This window comes from Esox lucius, chromosome 12, assembly GCF_011004845.1.
Source record: "Esox lucius isolate fEsoLuc1 chromosome 12, fEsoLuc1.pri, whole genome shotgun sequence".
Lineage (NCBI taxonomy): Eukaryota > Metazoa > Chordata > Actinopteri > Esociformes > Esocidae > Esox > Esox lucius.
Genome location: NC_047580.1, coordinates 16,378,673 through 16,403,572, shown reverse-complemented (window position 1 = coordinate 16,403,572; position 24,900 = coordinate 16,378,673). Strand labels below are relative to the sequence as shown.

General features: G+C 41.8%; 1 protein-coding gene across 4 annotated transcripts in view; it reads left to right on the top strand.

Moving 5' to 3' along the window:
* Positions 1–24,789, top strand: part of LOC105013785 (forkhead box protein J3-like) — a 38,959-nt gene extending 14,170 nt beyond the window's left edge. For 2 of the 4 annotated variants that reach the window (XM_010875567.4, XM_010875568.4), the window contains exons 2-13: positions 2,034–2,145; positions 2,354–2,787; positions 5,294–5,368; positions 7,245–7,328; positions 8,959–9,060; positions 9,131–9,574; positions 12,940–13,117; positions 14,042–14,323; positions 15,635–15,736; positions 18,700–18,900; positions 19,090–19,182; positions 19,705–22,576. In XM_010875567.4, the coding sequence (XP_010873869.3) occupies positions 2,470–2,787; positions 5,294–5,368; positions 7,245–7,328; positions 8,959–9,060; positions 9,131–9,574; positions 12,940–13,117; positions 14,042–14,323; positions 15,635–15,736; positions 18,700–18,900; positions 19,090–19,182; positions 19,705–19,817 (1,992 nt within the window). In that variant the 5' untranslated portion in view covers positions 2,034–2,145; positions 2,354–2,469 and the 3' untranslated portion in view covers positions 19,818–22,576. Of the gene's footprint in view, positions 1–2,033; positions 2,146–2,353; positions 2,788–5,293; positions 5,369–7,244; positions 7,329–8,958; positions 9,061–9,130; positions 9,575–12,939; positions 13,118–14,041; positions 14,324–15,634; positions 15,737–18,699; positions 18,901–19,089; positions 19,183–19,704; positions 22,577–24,703 lie in introns of those variants that run through there. The other 2 variants (XM_020051942.2, XM_020051941.2) reach the window with 2 other exon arrangements.
* Positions 24,790–24,900: the final 111 nt, after the last annotated feature.

Below are 24,900 nucleotides of genomic sequence, written 5' to 3'. Positions count from 1 at the left end.
ATTCATTGCAGTGCATCGCTGCGCTACCGCTATGCCGCCACAGCAGTCAAGCCCACGCTAAGTGCAAAAACAGCAGCACAGCAGGTCGGGGCTTGTGGCAGCCTGATGTTTCAGCTAAAGCCTACATGTTATGGGAGAACTTGTTTTGTGTTTTTCTCCCTTTCCCACCACCTGAGGCAAAAAGGTGGACTAATTAAGATTGCTTCCTGGGATTGGGGTTTTGGTTCTGCTTTATCTCACACAGGCCTTCAGGAGAACATGGGGGTGGCTGTTCAAAAGCTCAGATGGCATGTTCCCTACTCTCCCTCTTACCCAGCATGTTAGGCTAGATTCATTTTCAGCAAACATTTGTTTTTTTTTCAACTTACAATACCACTAATTTGGGTGCAGAGTGTTGTCTTTAATGTATTGCATACTGTCCTCTGGTAGGTTGCTTTTTCAGGGGTACACACAGAGACTGAGAGTTTTGTATTCTTGCAAGACTGACATGATACAGTGTGTCTGATTGAGTAGGCTGGTGCATTCATCTCTGGTCAAGGACACTCAACGGTTGTATGGGCACAAGGATGCACAGGTTTCCTTTGGAGGTGGAACTCTGCTACTGACCAGGCTCTAGTCTTACCATTTTCATAACAGGTTCATTTCCTGCTTTAGTTTCAAGTGGGATACTGGACCAAAGTGAAACAATGTTATACATTTTAATATACTTTTTAACTGTATTTAAAATTGTAGTTACTTTCTTTTATTTTTACATTTGCTGGTATATTATCATCATCTTTTAATTCAACACTTATCATAGCTGTAATGAACACCGGGACCAAGGGATTTGGCACAAAGAAAACGAGAGAGGCAGGCAGGCAGGTACGGTAACCGGGTGATCAGTCCGAGAAGGCGACGGTACAGGTAAGGGCTGGCAGGCAGGATAGTCCACGGGGCAGGCAGGCAGGATAGTCCACAGGGCAGGCAGGATAGTCCACGGGGCAGGCAGGCAGGATAGTCCACGGGGCAGGCAGGATAGTCCACAGGGCTGGCAGGCAGGATAGTCCACGGGGCCGGCAGGTAGCATAGTCCACGGGGCAGGCAGGATAGTCCACGGGGCTGGCAGGCAGGATAGTCCACGGGGCAGGCAGGATAGTCCACGGGGCAGGCAGGATAGTCCACAGGGCAGGCAGGATAGTCCACGGGGCTGGCAGGTAGGTCAAGAGGCAGGCTTCTAAACACGGAGACAGATGGGGACAGGGCAGGAGAAAACAACAGGCTGGGAATGAACGATAAGCAAGAGCGCAATACAAAGGCTTGGCAGGTCCACTACGAACAATACCTCACACCCGAGTGGTGGCGGAGGTCTATCTTAAATAGGGAGAGACAGTGAGGCGCAGGTGTTTAGTATTCCAGTGATTGTGATCTGGAGCGAGAGTTGCATTCAGGTGCACTGCGTTATGAGTGCGTAGTGGTACCGGGTAGAAGGCGTGAGAGGGTGGAGCTGGGGCAGGGACGCTGCCAGGACCTAACAATAGCCTGTGTTTTGAAAGTTGATAACCTTCTACAAGCCTTTATGGTTTACTGTATTGTGTAGGTTTTATTGGTTTGCCCTAAGCCAAGAATAACATTCATGATTCAGTGGCAATCTCTCTAATGGCATCTACAACTTTCAAGTCTTTCTCAAGTAATTTTGTGAATGCCTTGGAGAAACTGTTTTAAAAACAGCTTCAAACCAACAACTGGATCCCTCCCTGCTGAAACACTGTTTCTGGAGAGCAGGGACAGGTGGGTCTGGACTTGAACACAATTAAGCATATCAACAGTGATTCTAAGCTTTTGGGTGCCTGTGGAGAGTTGGAATTCCTATTGTTCTGTTCCCCTGTTTGGCAGGCAGTTGTGAAAACAATTCCCCAGCTTTTAGTCATGTCGCTGAACGAGTTGCCATTTTCACTTTTTCGGCAGGAGAATGACACAGACTGAACTCTTGTGCTGGGAGGCTTCATGACACAAAGTAATTTCATTCGTGCTTTTTATGTGCTTTCTGAATACAGCATTGGAGCCTGAATGAGGACCTCATGAACATGCACCATAGAAGGTCTACCCAACCTTCAGCACATTCCACAGATTCCTGGTCTAGAAGAGAGATGAAAAGAAATGAGAACAGTAAGAATTTGCTAACCACAAATCCTGTTTGCTTATGTCTGTGTATTTCTCTTAACAAATGTACAATACCTTCACCTTTATACCTGTATTGTGCTACAACATGAAATCAAAATGGATTTAATTTGGAGCTGATCAACAGAGCAAAAGGCCATAGTGACAAAGCATAAAATAAATGTTCATATATCTATAAGATACATTCTTCTTCCAGAATTCATCCCAGACCGCCATGCAGCAGCAATTCAGTGAGAGATAGGAGAGCACACCCAGTGGCCCTTGAGTCCCTCCTAAGACCCACAACCATTGCTCACCACCAACAAAGCCACCATGACCTCTGAACTAGGGAGCAGCCTGACCTCCATGGACTGGCTTCCCCAGCTCGCCATGCGGGCGGCCGTCCAGAAGTCAGACACAGAGCTTCACGGCCACGGCCCAGCCAAAAGGAGTGCCGCTCTGGATGTGGGCAACAGGCTGGACCAGGAGGGGTCAACCCAGCACCGGGATGGAAAGCCACCCTACAGCTACGCCAGCCTCATCACCTTCGCCATCAACGGCTCACCACAAAAGAGAATGACCCTGAGCGAGATCTACCAGTGGATCTGTGACAACTTCCCCTACTACCGAGAGGCTGGCAGTGGTTGGAAGGTAGGTGTAGAACTGGACCATTGGAAGACCAGTGCATACCATGTATTTGCAAACTAGCTCTTTTTCAATGGAGACACATGTTTTGTTTTCTCTTTGAAATATTGATTGAATTGACGACACAAAGTCGTAGGTTCTCGCGTTGCAAACAAACCGACAGGGGACCTCTCATTGCCTCCAATTAATACAAATCGCTTATGGCGTTCTGTCGGTTTTATGATAAAGTTAAAATATAACTTTATCTAATATAACTGCACATAAAATACATTTCAATACATTTATTTGAGTCCCTTTATAGTGTAAATTTAAATTATTAATTAATCCAATTCAGATTGAGGCCTGTCCTCCAAATTCACATCACTTCAAGCCACTTTGCTTCTTTTTCCATTGTTTTCACAATGGGAAGGTTTTTGCCTACACACTAGTGGTGAACATCATTTTCGGCCAACAACCACAACTGAACTTGCAGGATCCCGAGCTACTACAAGGAGCTAGAGTGAATGGAGTCAATGCAAGCCAGTTGGACATGCACTGGTCCAATCCAAGCAGCACCAAACCAGTTCTGTGCCCGTTTTAGTCAGTAACAGATTTTCTACGGCTGTAACATTAACGGGAAGACAGTTATGGCACAAGCAGGAATGGGAAAGAAATGTAGGTAAGAATTTGATTTGGCAAAACAGGATCCTCAGGTGAATCATGTGTGTGTGTTGCTGAGTAAAACACACACATAAAACACACTGACACACACATAAAACACACTTGTAAAACACACTGACATGCACATAAAACACACAAAAAACACACTGACTCACACATAAAACACATGAAGACACACATACAACACGTTGACCCACACATTAAACACATTGACTCACACATAAAACTCATTAACACGCACATAAATCACACTAAAAGATGTCTTCACGCATGGCCCAGTGCAGAGATGCCACGGTTTAATTAGTAATCTGCATTAAAGGGAAAAGAGCATGTGCCATACAAATGCACACGCTTTCTCACACATACGCATGAACACATATGCATGACTACGGGCGTGCAGCTCCAACGCTCACCTGTTATGCACTCTTTTTTTCAATATGCATGCCCTCACAGTGAGTAGGAGAAATACATGTAGGAGTATGGCTGCATGCTGATTAGTGGGCCAGAGCAGACAGGTAGGGAGAGTTTACTACCCAGCACACGCGTGTGTCTACCCGGTATGATAATGCAGATGCGTAGACAGTTGAACCAGGCCAATGCTAACTCATCTCCCCCATTTTGAACGCAAGCTCATATTAGCCACAGGATACGCTGTCTGTAATTAGGTAACTTGTCAAGGTCATGCTGTGGATTCCTTTTATGGTTATAGGGTACCGTTTGGGATACAGACATAGACATATCCATAGCAGTGGTTAGAATAATGCAGAGAAATCTGATTTACTAATAATTTTTTTATTACATTAGAGTAATTTAGCAGACTCACTTGTCCAAAGTGATTTAACATTGTGGGTCAATATGTTTTCTTTCTTTTCTTTTTTTACCTGGCCTCCCCAAGTTGTTTTTCATATATGCTGGAAGTACATTTTTAATAAACATAAGAAAGCACTTCTCTTGTCATACATCAAGACCAGTTCAACCTTTTCATACAAAATACAATGATGAGTTGTAAAACTATACCCTGATTTACATTTAAGTGTAGAAGCTGCAGCTTGCACATACTGTAGATTGTATGCCCATAGTCTAAAACAGACTTGAAAGTGGCGCAGGCTGTTTATTTTCTACTATCAAAAGATGGACAGTCATTAGTTGGTTTTATTTGCATTCAGCTCTAGTTCAAGATCTATTTGATCAGCCTAGACTATATTGCAGTTCTTTTTTCCTCTTTTCTAGGCTCATATATTAATATGATTGTTGATCACAAAAGTGAGGAGCAAAAAGAACACGTTCAGTTTGAGATGTTATGCTGCTCGGTGCTCTCCCGTCTTTCTTCAGTCTACATTGTTCTCTTGCATTAGGTTATCTACAATATGTGTGTTGAACAGGTAGGATATGACAAATAAGGAATAGTTACCCTGCCAGTCATTTGGAATGTAGCCCTGCAAGTTTGTCAGAACGTTGCACCATCACACACTGCCAGACTCCAGTGGTTTATAATAAAATAAAATTTAAAATATCAAATATAATTCTTAACATTGTGATATCCTCAGCATCAACAATGGTTGTCAATCATTACTAATATGGTCACATGGTCACATTGGCCAACAGTAATGTACACGTCCAGTTTACTGGGCTGATTCACTGTGTATTTGCACTATATGTACCCTGCTCATTCTGTTATAGTGTCATGTTCATTCAAATCTATTTTGGATATTTCCTATTATATATTATGTGGAAATTCCTGCATTCTGTCTCTTAATCTTATATATCACTGGCACTATATTTACAAGTGAAATTCTGAGTATTCCCCATTTTCATTGCAAATCTGATCTCCCCTCTCTATCTTTTCTTTCAGAACTCTATACGGCATAATCTGTCACTGAACAAGTGTTTTCTCAAAGTGCCTCGCTCTAAAGATGACCCTGGAAAAGTATGTATTCCCAGACCAACTATAGTCTGAGTACCTACTAAGGAAGTCACGATACATGTTTTTTTTTTGTTAACAATAACTGTCCAAAACGTGCCAAATTAGTCCTGGAAGTTACCCAGAGTACAGCTAATTATCCCTTTAACTGGGTTGAGTTAACTTAGAGAGAACTTTAGGCTACTTTCACAGATGTTTGCAGGCTACTTTCACGGATGTTTGAAAACAGCTTGATATGCTTGGCCATTCATCCTTACAGGTTGCATCAGTAATGCTTGAAAGTGTGTCTCTTGCTCCCCTTTCCAACTCTATGAAAGTCCTCAGTGTCATGAAAAACAAATGCTGCCTTCTACGGTAGTGGTTTCATCATTTCACAACATCTTGGCGTACCATGAATAATGAAGTCCATGGATACGTGCTTGGGAAGGTGAAATAAAACTGCTGTGGCAGTTTAAGTCAGTTTGACTTTTGAGAGTTTGTATTTCAGTGTAAGAGAATGAGGTTTTGTTTAATCTATCTAAAAATAAAATATAAAAATGTCTGTCACCCCTAAAGAATCTTCTTATTAAAATCTATCAAAATGTGATATTTTGTGAGCACACAATAGGTAGATAAATCTTGTGACTCTTCAAACTTATGAATGTATTTATAATTTGTTTTAACTGTGTTTCAAATGAAATTACCAATAGAAATAAATAGTAAATAATGTCAGGGCCAACATCAAACCTGGCCTGCTGGCCCTGGGCTGAAATCTTGTGAATTTCGCCAGTAACTGGCCTGTTTGGGTCAATACATTTCTTAGCGCATTTTCATTTAAAAATGTATTCTCTGTCATAGTCTATCATTGAAAACTGAAATCAAATTGTGTGAATAAACAACAATAAAGCCTTGCTTTCCTACTTCACACATCTCATAATAATGCTGTAACTGCCCTGCATACCGTGTAGCCGAAGTGTTCTAATTAATGTATCTGAAGATCAGTCAATCAGTCAAATTTATTTATAAAGCCATTTTTTCATCAGCAGTTATCACGAGTGCTTTTACAAAACACCCAGCTTTTACAAAACACCCTTTTACAAAACACCCTTCCCCACATGGATGGCAAAAGATGCATTATTCATGTACTGTACAGGTACGTGCAAATCATTGTGTCTACCGGGCAAATCATCATGTCTACTGCCTCCCCACATGGATGGCAAAGTAGCTACTTTGAGACTTGAAATGTCTAAAAATCTGACTACAGAAGGCAAGGATTCAGTAAAGACCTATGTTTTAATGAGCCAATTATTCAGGAAAGTCACCACTTTTACATACGCCATAAAATGTTATTTTCCAGTCCCGCACAACCAGCACTGCAGCTTTAATTAAGACCGGGTTACAGTGAATTCAGAATGTATTCAGACCCTTTCATATTTTCCAAAAATGTTTTACATTACAGCTTTATTCTAAAATGGATTAAACTGTGTGTAAACTGGTGAGGGAAAAACAATAGCCCATAAGGACCAAGCAAAAACAGGTTTTTAGATTTTTTTTGCTACAGTAGCACAATTCTTGCCATGTTCCTTCAACCTCTCTCATCAATGAGCTATCCTCCCACAGGATTGCCACTGACTGGATATTTTGTGTATACCCAGCATGTTCAAAGTCACTCAGGTCACTCATTTTGACAATCCTGTTATTCAGTAGATCAGTATAAGAATGCCTCAATGCCTGTCTGCCTGCCATGCATAACAAGCCACTAGCATGTTGGCCATGGCTTCGTGAACAGGGTGGTACACCTAATTAACAGGATATTGTGTGTATATCATACCTTTATACGTTCACTAGTGTATGTAGAGACTAAGGATTCCGGTTTTAGTTTGTGGTTTGTTGTTGTCTCCAGGGGTCATACTGGGCTATAGACACCAACCCAAAAGAGGACACACTACCCACCAGACCAAAGAAGAGGTCGCGCTCTGGAGAAAGAGTGAGTACTGCACTTGTGTCAGTCTAGAGTGACCGCTAAAGAATAGCACGATGCCAATGGTGTTAAGTGAGCACCTGCCTGAACACAGCACTGCAGCTCACTGAGCACCAAGCAGCTGCAAACCCATTCTTCCCCCTTACTTTTTGCCCTACTCATCACCATGGATGCAAAGCAGGCGTGGAGTGGCAATGTGCAGTCATTATGCCAATCACTGCAGACCAAGAAGAGGAAGATGGGAGGGAGAGCTATGGAGGAAAGTGGGAGTGGGAGGGGAGAGAAGAAGAAAACGTAAGAACACATTAAGGAAGGAAAGGGAGAGTGACTGAGTGAGTTTGAGTGAGCAAGTGAGAGAGAGAGGCAGAAGAAGTAAAGCTAGCAAACTAGTGAATGAGTGAATTAATTTTTTCTTACATATATACGTTTTAACCTTTAATTACGCTTCTGTTGCATTGCTGGCAGATTGCCAGAGTTGCCCGATTGGCTCACAGAAATAGAGTACTGTTTTTTATTCGGAAATATAACTGTATTTAACAGCCTAAAGAGTATGTGCATTTTGTACATGCAGTTATATATTCTTTTTCTGCAGACATTTTATTCTTCTGTTTATTAATTTAATAGAGGTATAGTATGTGCATATCCTATCACTGATTTTCTGTAAGGTGACCTTTCAACTGGTGTAAATGCACTGGTAAAATTGCACATCAACTTGTTGGGGGCAAAAAAAGTTATTTCTGTCCGTATATTTGTCTTATCCTAAGCGTGTTTATTGAACTCAAGCAAATGTCCTAATTTCTATACACACCACTCAATCCCCTATATTGATCTTATATTTTAGAAGCCATTCTTGCAATTTTTTTCTGTTTGTGCTTGTGTCTGAATCTACTGTTGACCTTCCATTGGTTTCTTTGTAGCTCAATAAATATTTTTTATCAATGATCAAAAATGTATCTAAATATGTATTAATGTAATTGTAATTACTAGAGTTTTTTTTCAGATACTGGATTTATGTCAGATGTTTTGAAACGTTATCCATGAATTCATATCTGGCCCTGGAACAAGACCCTGGAATTAGTTTTTAGAAGAAAAGCCATGCCTGATCCAACAGGGATCCAAGGTCGACCAGATCTGAACTGAAATATGTCAGATATATATTTATTGTCTTTGTCTAGAATGTGCTCTCTGTCTTCTGCTAATTAATTAGCCTTTATGTGTCTGATATATAGACTACTGCTTGAACATACATTACCTGGCATGTGCGGAAATGTTTGCCCTTTAAAAGCGCATTCAGGAATAGTCTGATATTAGGCTAGTAATTATCTTTCATTTAATTGTAGCAATCAACTTCCCTCCCTAGCTGCAGAGCCTCTGAAAGTCATTTCAGATAAATGTTTCCAATATCCTTTACAACAGTCCATCTTTATTAGGCTCCCTCCACAAACATTTCTCCTTTGAACAAATAGCTGTCCTGCGCATATTGTTGGACATTGTTGTTGGTTAATGTATTTACTGAAATGGTGTACCAATATACTGCTTTTATTTAATGCAAACAAAGAAATCAGAATGTTGAGAGAGAGATAGACAGCCCACTCCCACGTCTGTCTGTTTTGGTCACTCTTTTTTGCTCTTCCAGGCCTCCACCCCCTACAGTCTAGAGTCGGAGTCCCTGCGAATGGACTGTATCATGTATGGAGATACATCTCCCCCTCTGGCAACCAGCACTGCGGCCAACAAGGTAGTCTATCGTAATGACTATAAACTATATCTCTGTGGCAATATTGTAACTTTCACTAACTTTGTTCCAGTTGGGGTTGTACAACATGGAGCAGGAGGGCAGCGACAGCCCCCGTCACAGCCTCAACAACAGCCTCTCCGACCAGAGACTGGCCACCGTCGACCTCAACAGCCCGCGCCACAGCCTCAACAACAGCCTCTCCGACCAGAGACTGGCCACCGTCGACCTCAACACCCCGCGCCACAGCCTCAACAACAGCCTCTCCGACCAGAGACTGGCCACCGTCGACCTCAACACCCCGCGCCACAGCCTCAACAACAGCCTCTCCGACCAGAGACTGGCCACCGTCGACCTCAACACCCCGCGCCACAGCCTCAACAACAGCCTCTCCGACCAGAGACTGGCCACCGTCGACCTCAACAGCCCGCGCCACAGCCTCAACAACAGCCTCTCCGACCAGAGACTGGCCACCGTCGACCTGAACTGTGTTGACAGTGGGCACAGTTACACACCGGTAAGTCACACCTCCATTCAGTAACACAACTAAGACTTTTGGCAAATTGAGCGGTTGTGATCACATGAACCACATATTGGCACATAAATTAGATAGCACACGGTTTTCTGGGACCCGTTTTTGCTCGACAGTAGTTAAAAAATCTCTTGCTTTTTCAACCAGGACTAAGCTAAGTCTCGGTCTGGAAAACCAGCCCTAAATGGCCTATCCAGTATTTTTACTTCATAAAGGGGAGGCAAGGCATATCAACTAGGTTCATAAATCCGTCTAACTGTAATGTGCGTAACGGGAGGCAAAAGCACCAGGCACAGTATAAGGTACACAACAAGACTGTTTATCGTATCAGCAGAGAAAGAGCACACTATGAGGCTGTACATCAAACACACAGCACAGTAACTCATGAGGGGTGAACAGAAAGGCACCTTAAAGCACTGGTAATCAACACAACAAGACACAGGTGCAGGTTGGGGTGTTGCTGCCATAGTTCCCATGCTGGCGGTTAGTACACCGGCGAGGAGGAGTGTAGTCGAGAGGTTGGCACTGCCACCCTGGGACGCTGACGTGACCCTAGCTAATTGTTGAACTGTCAGTGTGCAGCTCAGAGTGCAACAGCAACGCTTACAAAGTTTCTGTCACAGTGAAAAGAAAAATGATTTAGGCCCAATCAATGGCATGCAAAACATTCAAGGCCTGTGTTCACAATCTTACCTTTTCTGACTCCATGTTTCTTCTCGGTAGAAGAGCCAGCATTATAAAATACAGTTGTGCTCAAAAGTTTGCATACCCTTGGAGAATTGGTCAAATATGTACCATTTGTAAAGAAAACATGAGTGAGCAGGCAAAACACATGTCTTTTATTTCTTATGGGATTCACGTTCAACAGTAGGTCATAACATAATGGCACAGTCATAAAACAAAACATGGCAACAAAGAAAAACATGAACTAACCCCTGTTCAAAAGTTTGCATACCCTTAGTTCTTAATACTGTGTACTGCCCCCTTTAGCATCAATTACAGTATGCAGTCTTTTGTAATAGTTGTATATGAGGCCCTGAATTCTTGCAGGTGGTATAGCTGCACATTCATCTTGGCAAAATGCCTCCATGTCATGCAAAGTCTTTGGTCATCTTGCATTACCCGCACGTTTGAGATCTCCCCAGAGTGGCTTGATGATATTAAGGTCAGGAGACTGTGATGGCCACTCCAGAACCTTCACCTTTTTCTGCTGTAACCACTGGAGGGTCAACTTGGCCTTGTGCTTAGGGTCATTGTCGTGCTGGAAAGTCCAAGAGCGTCCCATGCGCAGCTTTCGTGCAGAAGAATGCAAATTGTCTGCCAGTATTTTCTGATAACATGCTGCATTCATCTTGCCATAAATTTTCACAAGATTCCCCAGATTCCTTCTAGAGCTCACACACCCACACAACATCAGTGAGCCACCACCATGCTTCACAGTGGGGATGGTATTCTGTTCACTATAGGCCTTGTTGACCCCTCTCCAAACATAGTGCTTACGGTTGTGACCATAAAGATCTATTTTGGTCTTGAGGCATGTGAGGCATGTTAAGGTGTTGTTGGGCATATTGTAAATGGGCTTTTTTGTGGCATTGGCGCAGTAAAGGCTTTTCAACCATGCAGCTAATTTTTGTTCAAGTATCGTCGTATTGTACTCCTTGAAACAACCACACCGTCTTCATCCAGAGCAGCCTGTATTTCTCCTTAGGTTACCTGTGGGTTTTTCTTTGTATCCCGAACATTTCTTCTGGCAGTTCTGGCTGAAATCTTTCATGGTTTACCTGACCTTGGCTTCGTATCCAGAGATCATAGAATTTTTCTTAATAAGTGATTGAACAGTATTGACTGGCATTTGCAAGGCTTTGGATATCTTTTGATATCCTTTCCCATCTTTATAAAGTTCCATTACCTTGTTATGCAGGTCTTTTCTGCTCCCCATGGCTCAGTATCTAGCCTGCTCTGTGCATCTACATGAGAGCTAACAAACTCATTGACTATTCATACACTAATTGCAATTTAAAAAGCCACAGGTGTAACAAATTCACCTTTAATTGCCTTTTTCACCTGTGTGTGTCACCTTGTGTGTCTGTAACAAGGCCAAACATTCAAGGGTATGTAACATTTTTATCAGGGTCATTTGGGGATTTCTGTTATCATTAAGATTTAATAAGGAGCCAAACAACTATGTGATAATAAATGGGATCACTATCCTTAAATAAAAGACATTCATTTTGTTTTTGCATGAACGAAAGGAATGCCAAAATGTAACAATTTCTGCCAGGGTATGCAAAATTATGGGCACAACTGTACAATGTTTCTGAGGGGTGAAACAATGTTAGCTGTCTTTTGAAGATTATGTTATACTATTCCTGTCTCTAGGAATCTGGCCTTTCTTAAGACGATCACTAGTCTCCTCCACCCACTTCCATTCTGCACATGAATACCTTTCTGCATGTGCCACGAAGATTGCCTCAAGTTGTTTAATTTAACCAAGGCTCAAATATGAATTTTAAAATGTTAAAGGTAATTACGCCTGACAGATTTCTTTAGACGGAAGAAACCACTGTAACATTAATACATTTGGGTGGCTGAAGCAACTGCTCCCTTTTGGTTATCAATAGCCCCCCCACACCAAATCTCCACCCTACCCACAAAAAATGCTTTGCACTGATATTATCCAATGTCAACTCAATTTGATCAAATGAAGCCCTCTGTTCTAGAGGCCAACCTCTCTTTTCCCGTTCATCCATTGTTCCGGTGCTCCAGACCGGGTTTACGGTCAGTCATCTTGGATCAGGGTTAGTTCTGCTTTGTTAGCCCACCCAGGTGACAACTCCATGTTTGAAGATGATTACTCATGGCGTCCCCTGCTGAAGTCACCGTCGCCACCACTGCCAAGCTAGCCGGACGGAACGGCTGCGTCAGCGGGGGGAAGGACGTGTCGCTTTTAGTTGGATCACCTTCGAGCGGAGGCCTCATTCCCAGTCAAAACTCTTAAAACATTGTTCTGCTTTGTCATTATGGGGGTATTGTATTTACATATTTAATAAACATTTTATTTGTGTAATAACTGAATGTTCTCCTGCAGTTGGCCAGATCATTATAAATGAGGATTTATTCTGAGAATTGGTTCTCAGTCGGGTTACCTGGTTCAATAAAGGTGAAAAATCGAACAAACTGGAAAGTGCGGTGAAAGTAATTAGGGCACATTCTATGAACATTGGCAAAAATGTCAATGGGTGTGGTGTGGAAACCTCAACTGGCATCCAGCCTCTTCAGAGATAGTAATGAAAATATTTTTCCTAATCCTCTTCATGTCTCTGTGTCTGTCTGTATCTCTCTGTCTGTAGGTCAGTAGTCACTTGGAGCCCTCTTCCCATTCTCTAAGTTTACAGCAGCCTCCTCCTCCTCCCCAGTACAGCGTGGCCAAGAGGGACAAGCAGCTCCTCTTTTCCGACTTTGAGAACCTAAGTGCCTCCTTCCGCAGCCTTTACAAATCTGTCTTTGAGCAGTCGTTCAGCCAGAAAGGTAGGTCATGTCATGGGCAGAAACACTGAAACAGACCTGCATGGAGTAAGAGGTGGGTGCCAGTTGCAATAGGCTTCCTGAGTCAAACAACCTTAAAGTATTTGAAATAAAGAAAAAAAACAGGCACATGCTCAGCTGACTTAGTACCTGCTTGATGAGAAAACAGATACGATGATCTGCATTGTAAACATTAGTGGGAATAGAACACTTTTTTACAGATTATTTTACTGCCGCACTACATAACATCTCCTTAAGTTTGGACACAAATAAAAACAGAGGTATAAACATTTATTCAGTTTGGATCTTCAAACGTTTCATTACTTAGCCAAATGAGCAAAAGCAATCAAGTGGAATTCTAATAAAAACAAAATGTTGTATTCACACTTGACTGGAACAAAGAGCAGCAGCTGTGTGAGTTGCTTTGATACTTGCTAATTAGATTGTGAAGATTTGCGTTAATTGCTTGCTGTAGCTTCCTACTGGGTGGACAGGGTTATTTTTCTGCTTGTATTACCATCCATCTTTTCTAGCCCCAGACATGGATGCACTATGTCAATCTGATTTCTAAGAAATTAACTTTTAATGTGTACAGGTCCAAGGCACTCAATTAGCATATGCAATTATTTGAATTTTGCTTATATCATTTTGTATTTTCATATTGAGTTGTAGGACCTATGTAACTTTCCTGAAAATAATGGAAGATTATTCGATGCAATGAGAGTGACTTCAGTGAAATTCTTCCGATTATTTGCTTTTGCCTAGTACTTAATTCACACACCTGGTTTCCCAGGTCTGAATGACTCTGTGATTAGGAGAGGATGAAAAACACTTGTTTTGGCCCCATAGAACCTAGATCAGTCACAAGCTGCAGTGTAGTTGCATAGATGTGACCATTCAGTCTGTCTGTTGGCATGCCTGACCCAGCAGGTCTGATGGCTATGCCCAGTGAATCGAGCCAGCTGCCACGGCTGTCATGCTCCTACAGCAGCACCCACAGACACCAACACAACCACAGCCATAGCCAGCAGAATTACCCTCCCCACGCCACGCGCAACCAACACCCAGCTCATCAACACTCTGGACATGGGCAGCACTCTTCTCAACAGACACAGCACTGCCCACATGGCCAACACCTCAACAACGAGCAGCAACGGTCAAAACAACGCCAGAGCCACTCTGGGCATTCAGGACAAATGACCTGCACTGGTGAGACGTTCCACTATACCACACACTACTGAACACTATACACAACACCCAACACACTACTGAACACTACACACAACACCCAACACACTACTGAACACTACACACAACACCCAACACACTACTTTACACTGCACACAAGTCACTACACTACATCTACAGTTTTAGACACCACACACTACTGTGCAGTAAGATGCCCCCCCTAACAATGAAATGCCCAGCATGGATTCATGGTGAGCATTATATTAGCTGTGTAGAATGTGTTTCGACTACTCCCCAGAGTGTTAGACTGTGTGAAGCTGACTTAAACTCAAACAGACAGGCATTTCTAAACCACACCGATGGCTAGACTAGTCTAGGCAAATGAGAGCTCTTGGCTCAGATAAAAACCCTGCACAAATAAACACTCTGTCTTCTCGGTTATTTCCCCTCCACGGTGCCTGGGTTCAATGAAAGCAATCCAATCTTTGATCCGCTGCTTTAAATGCCATTTTCTGAAAGGCAGAAAATCATACATTTTTGCTAATGTCTCTGATTTGAATTTCCTCTTTGAAAAAGTGACATCTTGTGGTCAAAAACATAATTACATCTTACTCAAAAACGACATTGTGTTGGTCCCTAATTATCTGTCCTGATTTTTGGGTGGATTTACAGTACACCGCTACCAGACTGGCCCATCTGATAATCGTTCTTTATTGACCATGTACCGGTTAGGGAGTTAGCCAAGGCATCCCCCAGTCAGGACTACTTCCTGGGCTTCAGGGGGAAGGCCTACAGACTGGCCAGACCTCCGTGACCTGTGCAGCCGGACTGGAGTTCAGGTTAGATGGACCCACTGCCCCGGTGACTGGCTCTGATGCAGTTGTGGCAGAGCCCTACAGTATGTAGTCCTGGTGGCTCTTGTGATGGTAATTTTATCGATCAGAACTCTTTAAGAAGGAAGTACAGAGACAAAATTCTCTTGGCACATTCTAACATAATCCTCTGATATTATACAGACGTGTGTCACAATCAAAGTAAAGATTTTTATACCAGCCAATGGAAAGACAGACATTTCTCAAATGCACCTTAGTTCAAAATTTCCATAACACTCGTAGAACATCTTACCGTACATCGAGGACAGCATTCAGTGTCGGTGCTAATTCTGTGTGCCTCAGAAATAGAGTGGGTTCAGGTTGGTGTTCCTGATACTTTCCAGGCTTGCAGAACATGGCCTCCAGAAGCAAGCTCATATATACAGTGATACTTCTTGAAAATGCTCATTTGATTTGTGAATTGAAGTAATGTATTTTTAAAATTTGCTTTTGCTTGCAGGTCTGTCAGCCAATTGGTACCCAAACCTGGACTGGCTAAAGGAGAGCTGTCGCATTGCCAGTTGCTACAACTGGGCTGAAGTGGACCTTTCTCCATTCCAAGGTAAGAAGAACACCATTTCTATGCTCAACCCCTCTAAGTTTACTTTCTCTCACACGCACTAACATGCACACTGACTAACAGTAGCTGGTGTTATCTTTTTGGGATTTTAGAAAAAGTTCATATTTAGTTAATTGTTCAGATTTTATGGTTTTGTTACCATAGAAATACAAATGTGGATACTAAAATGTGTTTCAATTTCAACGCTTTCTAGTAGACTTCCAGTTTTTTGTCACTTTTGTCATACACAGGTGACTTACAGGAAGTTGTTTTGAAATATGCAGTGGTGTCACATACCTACTGCTCTGTTGACCTGGAAATAAAGTACAAACCAGATTCCAAAAAAGTTGGGACACTGTACAAATTGTTAGTAAAAAAGGAATGGAATAATTTACAAATCTCATAAACTTATATTTAATTCACAATAGAATATAGATAACATATCGAATTTTGAATGTGAGACATTTTGTAATGTCATGCCAAATATTGGCTCTTTTTGGATTTCGTGAGAGCTACACATTCCAAAAAAATTGGGACAGGTAGCAATAAGAGGCCGGAAAAGTTAAATGTACAGATAAGGAACAGCTGGAGGACCAATTTACAACTTATTATGTCAATTGACAACATGATTGGGTATAAAAAGAGCCTCTCAGAGTGGCAGTGTCTCTCAGAAGTCAAGATGGGCAGAGGATCACCAATTCCCCCAATGCTGCAGCGAAAAATAGTGGAGCAATATCAGAAAGGAGTTTCTCAGAGAAAAATTGCAAAGAGTATGAAGTTATCATCATCTACAGTGCATAATATCATCCAAAGATTCTGAGAATATGGAACAATCTCTGTGCGTAAGGGTCAAGGCCGGAAAACCATACTGGATGCCCGCGATCTTCGGGCCCTCAGACGGCACTGTATCACATACAGGAATGATACTGAAATGGAAATCACAACATGGGCTCAGGAACACTTCCAGAAAACATTGTCAGTGAACACAATCCACCGTGCCATTCGCCGTTGCCGGCTAAAACTCTATAGGTCAAAAAAGAAGCCGTATCTAAACAGGATCCAGAAGCGCAGGCGTTTTCTCTGGGCCAAGGATCATTTAAAATGGCCTGTGGCAAAGTGGAAAAGTGTTCTGTGGTCAGACGAATCAAAATTTGAAGTTCATTTTGGAAAACTGGGATGCCATGTTCGGACTAAAGAGGACAAGGACAACCCAAGTTGTTATCAGCGCTCAGTACAGAAGCCTGCATCTCTGATGGTATGGGGTTGCATGAGTGCGTGTGGCATGGGCAGCCTACACATCTCGAAAGGCACCATCAATGCTGACAGTTATATCCACGTTCTAGAACAACATATGCTCCCATCCAGACGTCGTCTCTTTCAGGGAAGACCTTGCATTTTCCAACATGACAATGCCAGACTACATACTGCACCAATTACAATGTCATGGCTGCATAGAAGAAGGATCTGGGTACTGAAATGGCCAGCCTGCAGTCCAGATCTTTCACCCATAGAAAACATTTGGCGCATCATAAAGAGGAAGGTGCGACAAAGAAGACCTAAGACAGTTGAGCAACTAGAAGCTTGTTTTAATCAAGATTGGGACAACATTCCTATTCATATTCCTCCTCAGTCCCCAGACGTTTGTTATAAAAAGAAGAGGGGAGGCCACACAGTGGTAAACATGGCCTTGTCCCAACTTTTTTGAGATGTGTTGATGCCATGAAATTTAAAATCAACTTATTTTTCCCTTAAAGTGATACATTTTCTCAGTTTAAACATTTGATATGTCATCCATGTTGTATTCTGAATAAAATATTTAAAACATTTAAAACATCCACATCATTGCATTCTGTTTTTGGTCACAATTGTACAGTGTCCCAACTTTTTTGGAATCGGGTTTGTATTAATTTGGTTAGATGCTTGATTAAGCTTTGAGGAGGGGAGATGTTTTAGAAATGTTATTGTATGTTATTGTGATTAGTGAAGTCTACATCCTTGCTAACGATGACACCTAACAACAAAGCCTCTTCTCTTCCAATAATATCAATCAATAGCTGACAATAGTGCAAATATTGCTGCTTGAGACCTGTCTCCCTTAACACAATGCCAAATGTACTCCGTTAAAGTTAATTGACAACCTCTCAAGTTATTGTTGTTTGTTATTCTGAATAATGAGAATAATTTACATGACTGTTTCCTAAAGTCAGTTAATCTTCCTGAGGTACATTCATTTTTGTAGGCTGTGTCTGTAGGCTGTGTCTGTAGGCTGTGTCTGTAGGCTATGTCTGAAATGGCACCCTGTTTCACAGTGTTTGCTCTGCGTAGCCAACGTCTCTTCGTGAATAATCTAATTATCTCTGGCTGTGAAGCACCCTTAACAGGGTCAGTGCACAAAGCAGCATATCCACTGATGATTGATGACAGTTCCCAGTGTTTAGTTACAATACTCCCCCACAGCACTTGACCTCATTCCCAGTCGAGCAGCACGGCTGGAAAGCAATCCTCCTTTCCCCGATCCGCCCCGTTCATTCCTTATCCTCCCCTAACTAACATAATGGATTCATCTATCTTGCGTTTTTAAAATGGTAAGATTACCAGACTTCCTCTTTTTCCAGGAAAAGTAACTCAGGCGTTTAATTGCAGCTATTTTATTAATCAGAATTAACTGTGAGACATTTTGTATATCCCTGTACCAAACCTTCATGCTTCTCCTAACAGTTTATGAGCATTTTAATCCATAAGTGCATAATAAATAACCATTACCAGCAACGACTTTGGCTCCCAAACATAGGTGACTCTGAAATGACTGGACATAAGCCTCAGACAAGATTTCTGTAATCTGGAGGGAATAAGCAGCACATCTGGGAAGGTTTTTGCCACCCCAGAGTTCAGACCATTGGAGATGAGGGAAAGAACAGAAGGCCATTTAACTCCAACAAACCCTTTTCTGTGTGTATCTATGACAGGACTGAAGGAGAACCTGAGGCAGGCAGAGCTGAACAACTGGTCCCTGGACCCTGCCCAGATAGCAGACCTTTGCTCCTCCATCAACCAGCTCTTTGCCCGGACCGGGGTGATCCCGCCACAGGGGTCGGTGCAACCACATGCACCGCCTGCCTGTCATGGTCACATGCACCCCGGCAAGTCTAGCCAGCACATTACCCCAGGTCAGTAGGACAAATTGACATACAGTGGTTATCCTCCATCCTAGGTCCTTGGCTGGGGACAGCCACTACCTCCCATAGATCTGAGAAGGTTGTAGTTTAAGAAAAGCATCCTTTCACTGATCTAACCAAGTAGTAGTTGTGAGGTAACAACTGAATAGCTGTGCTTCCTGTTGTCTTGGTCTCCTGTAGGTGATCTGTACATTGACTCCAGACAGGACATGTCTTCAATGATGGGACCGCAGGGTTACCCCCACATGAGCACAGCAGCCTCCTCTATGACAGGTACAACTAACTTAGCACGGTCATAGTGAACAGCAGAAAGGTGGACTTGAGTCAAGTTTGAGTTACATCAAGAAAGGCATATTGGAGTAGAGTGTTATTGTTTTGAAACCCATTGGATACACATCAGGGTCTGTCTTTGTAAAGTTTGGATTCATATAATTCTGCCAGTTTAACTTTTAAATTAGATGGTTTTGGGGCAAAGCCTTTCAATGGACAGTACCAGTCAAAGGTTTGGATACACCTACTCATTAAAGGATTTTTTTTTTACTTTCACTATTTTCTACAAAATGATAGGGAAGACATCAAAACTATAAAATAACACATATGGAATCATGTAGTAACCAATAAAGCCTTAAGCCAATCAGAATTAATTTCATATTTGAAATGCTTCAAAGTAGCCAACCTTTGCCTTGGTGACAGCTTTGTACACTCTTTGCATTCTCTCAGTTTAAATAGAATCATCACAGCTATACTCACAAAGTGCTGTGTACAGCTTCCTTATACGTCTACCTCCATCCTCAGTACACAATGGCCACATGAACCAGCAACACATGCCACCAGGGCACTACCAGATGAGAAGGCTGCTGCCCACCGAGGACATCCCGGACCACTTTGACTGGGACTCCATTGTTTAGATGTGCCTCAAGGACTGGGAAACAGAGGAACAGCTGCGGGGAAAGAAGAGAAGTATGGAAGAGTAGTGCAGTCCATCACCTGCCCTGTGGAGAATAGCGAATTTTCCCTGATCTTGGGTCTTTTTTTATACAAGATTACAGAAAGTGACTTTTAAGACAATCAAATGTAGAGGACGATTGCACCATTGGGATGGATACATTGTTGAGAACAAATAGCATTCCTTACAGATTGAATTGTCTAGTCACAATGTTTTGAGTGTAATGGGTTTAGAAGTTGCTAAAGAATTATGACAAGTGAGGGTAAAAAAAATCATTTTACACATGCCTGCAATCTTGTTTCTTAAAATGGAAAATTGTGTTTGTAATTTACATGGTGTTTTTTTCTAAGAAGTCAACCGTTGAAGCAAAACTGAAAAGAACGGGCATGAATAAAAATATAGAACAGATGTGTATGAAAGGATAATGCCATTATATCTGTTGTCTGGAAACACATCTAGAACCATGCCAGTTGGTCCACACAGTACTGTGATCGTCTTCCCTACATCTCATGGAAGTGAGAAGAAATCCATGGAATCCAGTTAGTCACAAATGTGACATTAAGTGAAGAGAAGATGAATGCTCACGCTAATTATGGCCATGGTTGCTGTTGATGCCATGATCCCGTCCCTGCCTGACTTTAACCATGCCAACTGTATGGGACTCATATTGTAGGTTGAAGTGACCGTATGTTGTTACAGCTCAAACCACATGATACCACACTTGAGTGTGGTATTTCAAATCTTGGAACTTTTTTGAACATTTGCTTCAGCCCACCTCGAGTAAAAGATTGGCAGGATTTACACTTTTGGTCAAGCTCAATCAAGCACAGCTGAAGTTTTTTTTGGATTGATTTCAAATACAGTAGAGTTTTTACCCAGGTCTGCATTGCACCTTTACATTTGTATTTGAAATCTCTAATGTAACCTTTCTTGGTTTTGTGTTTTATATATTGCCACTTTCTTAACTGCTATCATGACAATGTTTTGTATGCATCTCCTGTCCTGTCAAAATACTGGTATTGTTGTGGTGTGTAGTTCTGTTCTCTCTGGCTTGATGTGTGTGTTTGTGTGTGTGCGTGTGTGTGTGTGTGTGTGTTTCTGTGTGTGTCTCTGTTTCCTCTGCTATTTCTGAGTAACACAAAATGCTGACATTTAAATGGATTTTAGTGTAACAGCCTAACATTACCCAAAGGTCAAATGGATTTATGTCTTGTTCATTTTACCTGATGGCAGGCGTTTTGCCCTCTGTAGTTGAAATTCTGTGCCAAATGCACCACATAATAAGCTAAATCATGTAAAATGGTGTGGATACAAAGGGAAACAAAGGCAAATTACAAATGTTTCCCTGTGCCTAAACTTGACTTAGTGTTGGACTAAGTCAAAGAGGTTCTGTCACAAATCAAGTATTTGTGATAGAGCAATAGTGTGTGCTGCACAAGGTCATAGACCTTAATCACTAAGTACATTGCTACAAACAAATGTGCTGAATACAAAATAATACTTCAAATGTAGTTATTAATAATAATAATAACCACATTTGTGAAGTATAATGAATCATGAGATATGACATACATTTATTGTGATACATTTGGGTTGGTCACCATTATTTTTTTCATTCTGAAAGCTCTGCAGGGCAATGGGGCTTACGCTAATAGCCTACGCTAATAAAGCCACCAGTGTGCCACAACACGATTGATAAAACTGCTCAAATAAACACCAGCAGCTTTCACCCAAAACCACACCTTTTACTAAAGCTTATTGTTAGAAGCAATTTCTCTGTTTTAATATATTTCTCTGTGGCCCAAGCCAATGTGAATCCCATGCATTACACACACAACTTCAGCGCTAAAAGTTAGCTACAACATTTTTGGACTGATAGGCCTAACCCTCCACTTATAATCATAGAAAAATCACAACAGCTCTGTGAGAAAATAAAAAATAGTGAGCAATGTAAGAGATTTTTTTTAATCAAATGACCTGCATTTGAACTTGTATACAAGTGATTTGCCCTCTTTGTGTGTCGTTAACATACAAATAATAACAGTTTGTATGTTAACGACATACACATTTCAATCCAGTCAACACTAGACTAAATCAGTATAATCAGTATAATAACAAATAATACACACTGTGATATTTGTTATTGAATGGCACCATAGTGACTTTGAAGAAGTCAAATTGCAGTGGTCATGACAACATTTCATTCAGTGTAAAAAAGAAAAATGAATGAAAAATAATTGCTCTTGATCATTTTCATCTAGTTTTGGTTTTTGATGCCTCGACCAAACTGTGTATTGTATGTCAGTGTGGAATTGTGCTTTATGTAAATGCTGTATGTCACTTCAATCATCCCTTAAGCCCTCAGTGACGGGTCTCATGAATGATAGAATGGAAAGTGTTCTATGTATTCCTTCTGGAGGGAGATAATATGTATATTGTATATATGTGATCAATTGCATTGGCTTTTTGTGGGACACTTCCATCTGGTAGTTACAAATGTTTAAATGTTTATTAAAACATTCCTGGAAATGTTTGCTTAATTTAACCTTTTTCTGGGTTAACTTTAGTGTCTACTGTCCTAATCCGTCGAAGATATACAATCCATGATTTGTATAGCTAAAGTTACCACAAAGGTAAAAGTGTAATTCTTGCTCACAATAAATTATTCAAAATTTAGCCTATGAATTCTGCTACATATTTCTTATTTTGACTTTACTTTGGCTGAATATATTTTCATTCTCATCTGTTTGGAAGAGGACACAATCTTTACCTTTAGAAAAGATTTAATGGGAAATGCGTGCAGAAATTAATTTGCAAAACCTAACTTCTTCCAGTTAGGTACGATTTCCCCCAAGAGGCATTCTATTTATCGGCAGTATACAGTATCTCACAAAAGTGAATATTTGATAATATCTTTTCATGTGACAACATTGAAGAAATGACACTTGACACTACAGTGTACAGCTTGTATAACAGTGTACCCTTGCTGTCCCCTCAAAATAACTCAACACACAGCCATCAATGTCCAAACTGTCCAAACAAAAGTGAGTACACCCCTAAGTGAAAATTTACAAATTGGGTCCATTTAGCCATTTTCACTCCTGAGGATCTGAAAAAAAGAATTGTTGCTCTCCATGAAGATGGCCTAGGCTATACAAAGATTGCCAAGATCCTGAAACTGAGCTGCAGCAGAGTAGCAAAGAGTATGCAGCGGTTTAACAGGACAGGTTCCACTCAGAACAGGCCTTGCCATGGTCGACCAAAGAAGTTACGTGCTCAGCATCATATCCAGAGGTTGTCTTTGGGAAACAGACGTATGAGTGCTGCCAGCATTGCTGCAGAGGTTGAAGGGGTGGAGGGTCAGCCTGTAAGTGCTCACACACTGCATCAAATTGGTCTGCATGGCTGTCGTCCCAGAAGGAAGGCTCTTCTAAAGATGAGGCACAAGAAAGCCCGCAAACAGTTTGCTGAAGACAAGCAGACCAAGGACATGGATTACTGGAACCATGTCCTGTTGTCTGATGAGACCAAGATAAACTTATTTGGTTCAGATGGTGTCAAGCGTGTGTGGCGGCAACCAGGTGAGGAGTACAAGGACAAGTGTATCTTGCCTACAGTCAAGCATGGTGGTGGGAGTGTCATGGTCTGGGGTTGCATGAGTATCACTGGCAGTGGGGAGCTACAGTTCATTGAGGGAACCATGAATGCCTACATGTACTGTGACATACTGAAACAGCATGATCCCCTCCTTTTGGAAACTGGGCCACAGGGCAGAATTCCAACATGATTATGACCCCAAACACAACTCCAAGACGACCACTGTCTTGCTAAAGAAGCTGAGGGTATAGGCGATGGACTGGCCAAGCATGTTTCCAGACTTAAACCCCATTGAGCATCTGTGGGGCATCCTCAAATGGAAGATGGAGGAGTGCAAGGTCTCTAACATCCACCAGCTCCGTGATGTCTTCATGGAGGAGTGGAAGAGGATTCCTGTGGCAACCTGTGAAGCTCGGGTGAACTCCATGCCTGAGAGAGTTAAGGCAGTGCTGGAAAATAATGGTGGCCACACAAAATATGGACACTTTGGGGGGGCAGCAAATGTACACTTTTATATAAGCTGTACACTCACTACTTTACATTGTAGCAAAGTGTCATTTCTTCAGTGTTGTCACATGAAAAGATATAATCAAATATTTGCAAAAATGTGAGGGGTGTACTCACTTTTATGAGATACTGTAATTGATTAACATTATTTACATTTACTACCCAAGGTACTTGGGTGCTACAAGTACATACTGTAAATGCATGCTTTAGCTCTCTCAGCCCTCCATACTGGTTTTGTCCAATAGATGTCACTGTGTTCTAAGCTAGGCTCTTTGGAGAACATGTTAGTGACAAAATGTTTCAACTGCCTTTATTGCTCTTTTGAAAACAGGCCGAAACAAAACAAAGGCAACTCTGTCAACAACATATTGTATGTATGTTATCCTAAACCATTTAGTCAAGCCTTAAGAAATGTCTATTAAAACAGCGTAATAATGCATGTAATATGTTTCTGATTTCACTAATGGTTAGTCCTTTCAGTCAAATTTATCGGAACTGTTTGGTCTAGGGCTGATCAGCAATCTGCTCCATCCGGTTCATATCTACCACTGCTGCATTGGTTAGAGTCTTTACTCCATCTTTAATATATTTTACTCCACTTTATCTGTCCGTAAAAGCTTCTAATAGGAACACATACATCATCTTTAAAAAATCTGTTTAGGGATATCTCGCCAATAGCTGAATGTAATTTTGATTTAATCGCTGTTCTCTTATTTCTATATTTCTGTGTGCCTTTGTCTACAGGACGGGCAGCCAGCTCACACTGGACTGGAGAAGGGTGGACCACATGAACTGTGGGGCTCACTCAGGACTGGCCTGTTCAAGTAAAGAGGCAGGACCAGGGAGGGCAGAGACCACCTTAAACTGCCTGGCCCCCCTTTCCCTCACACCCCCCACCAGTACCAGCACCCCTCCTCCACTCCCAACACACACTCTTCCTT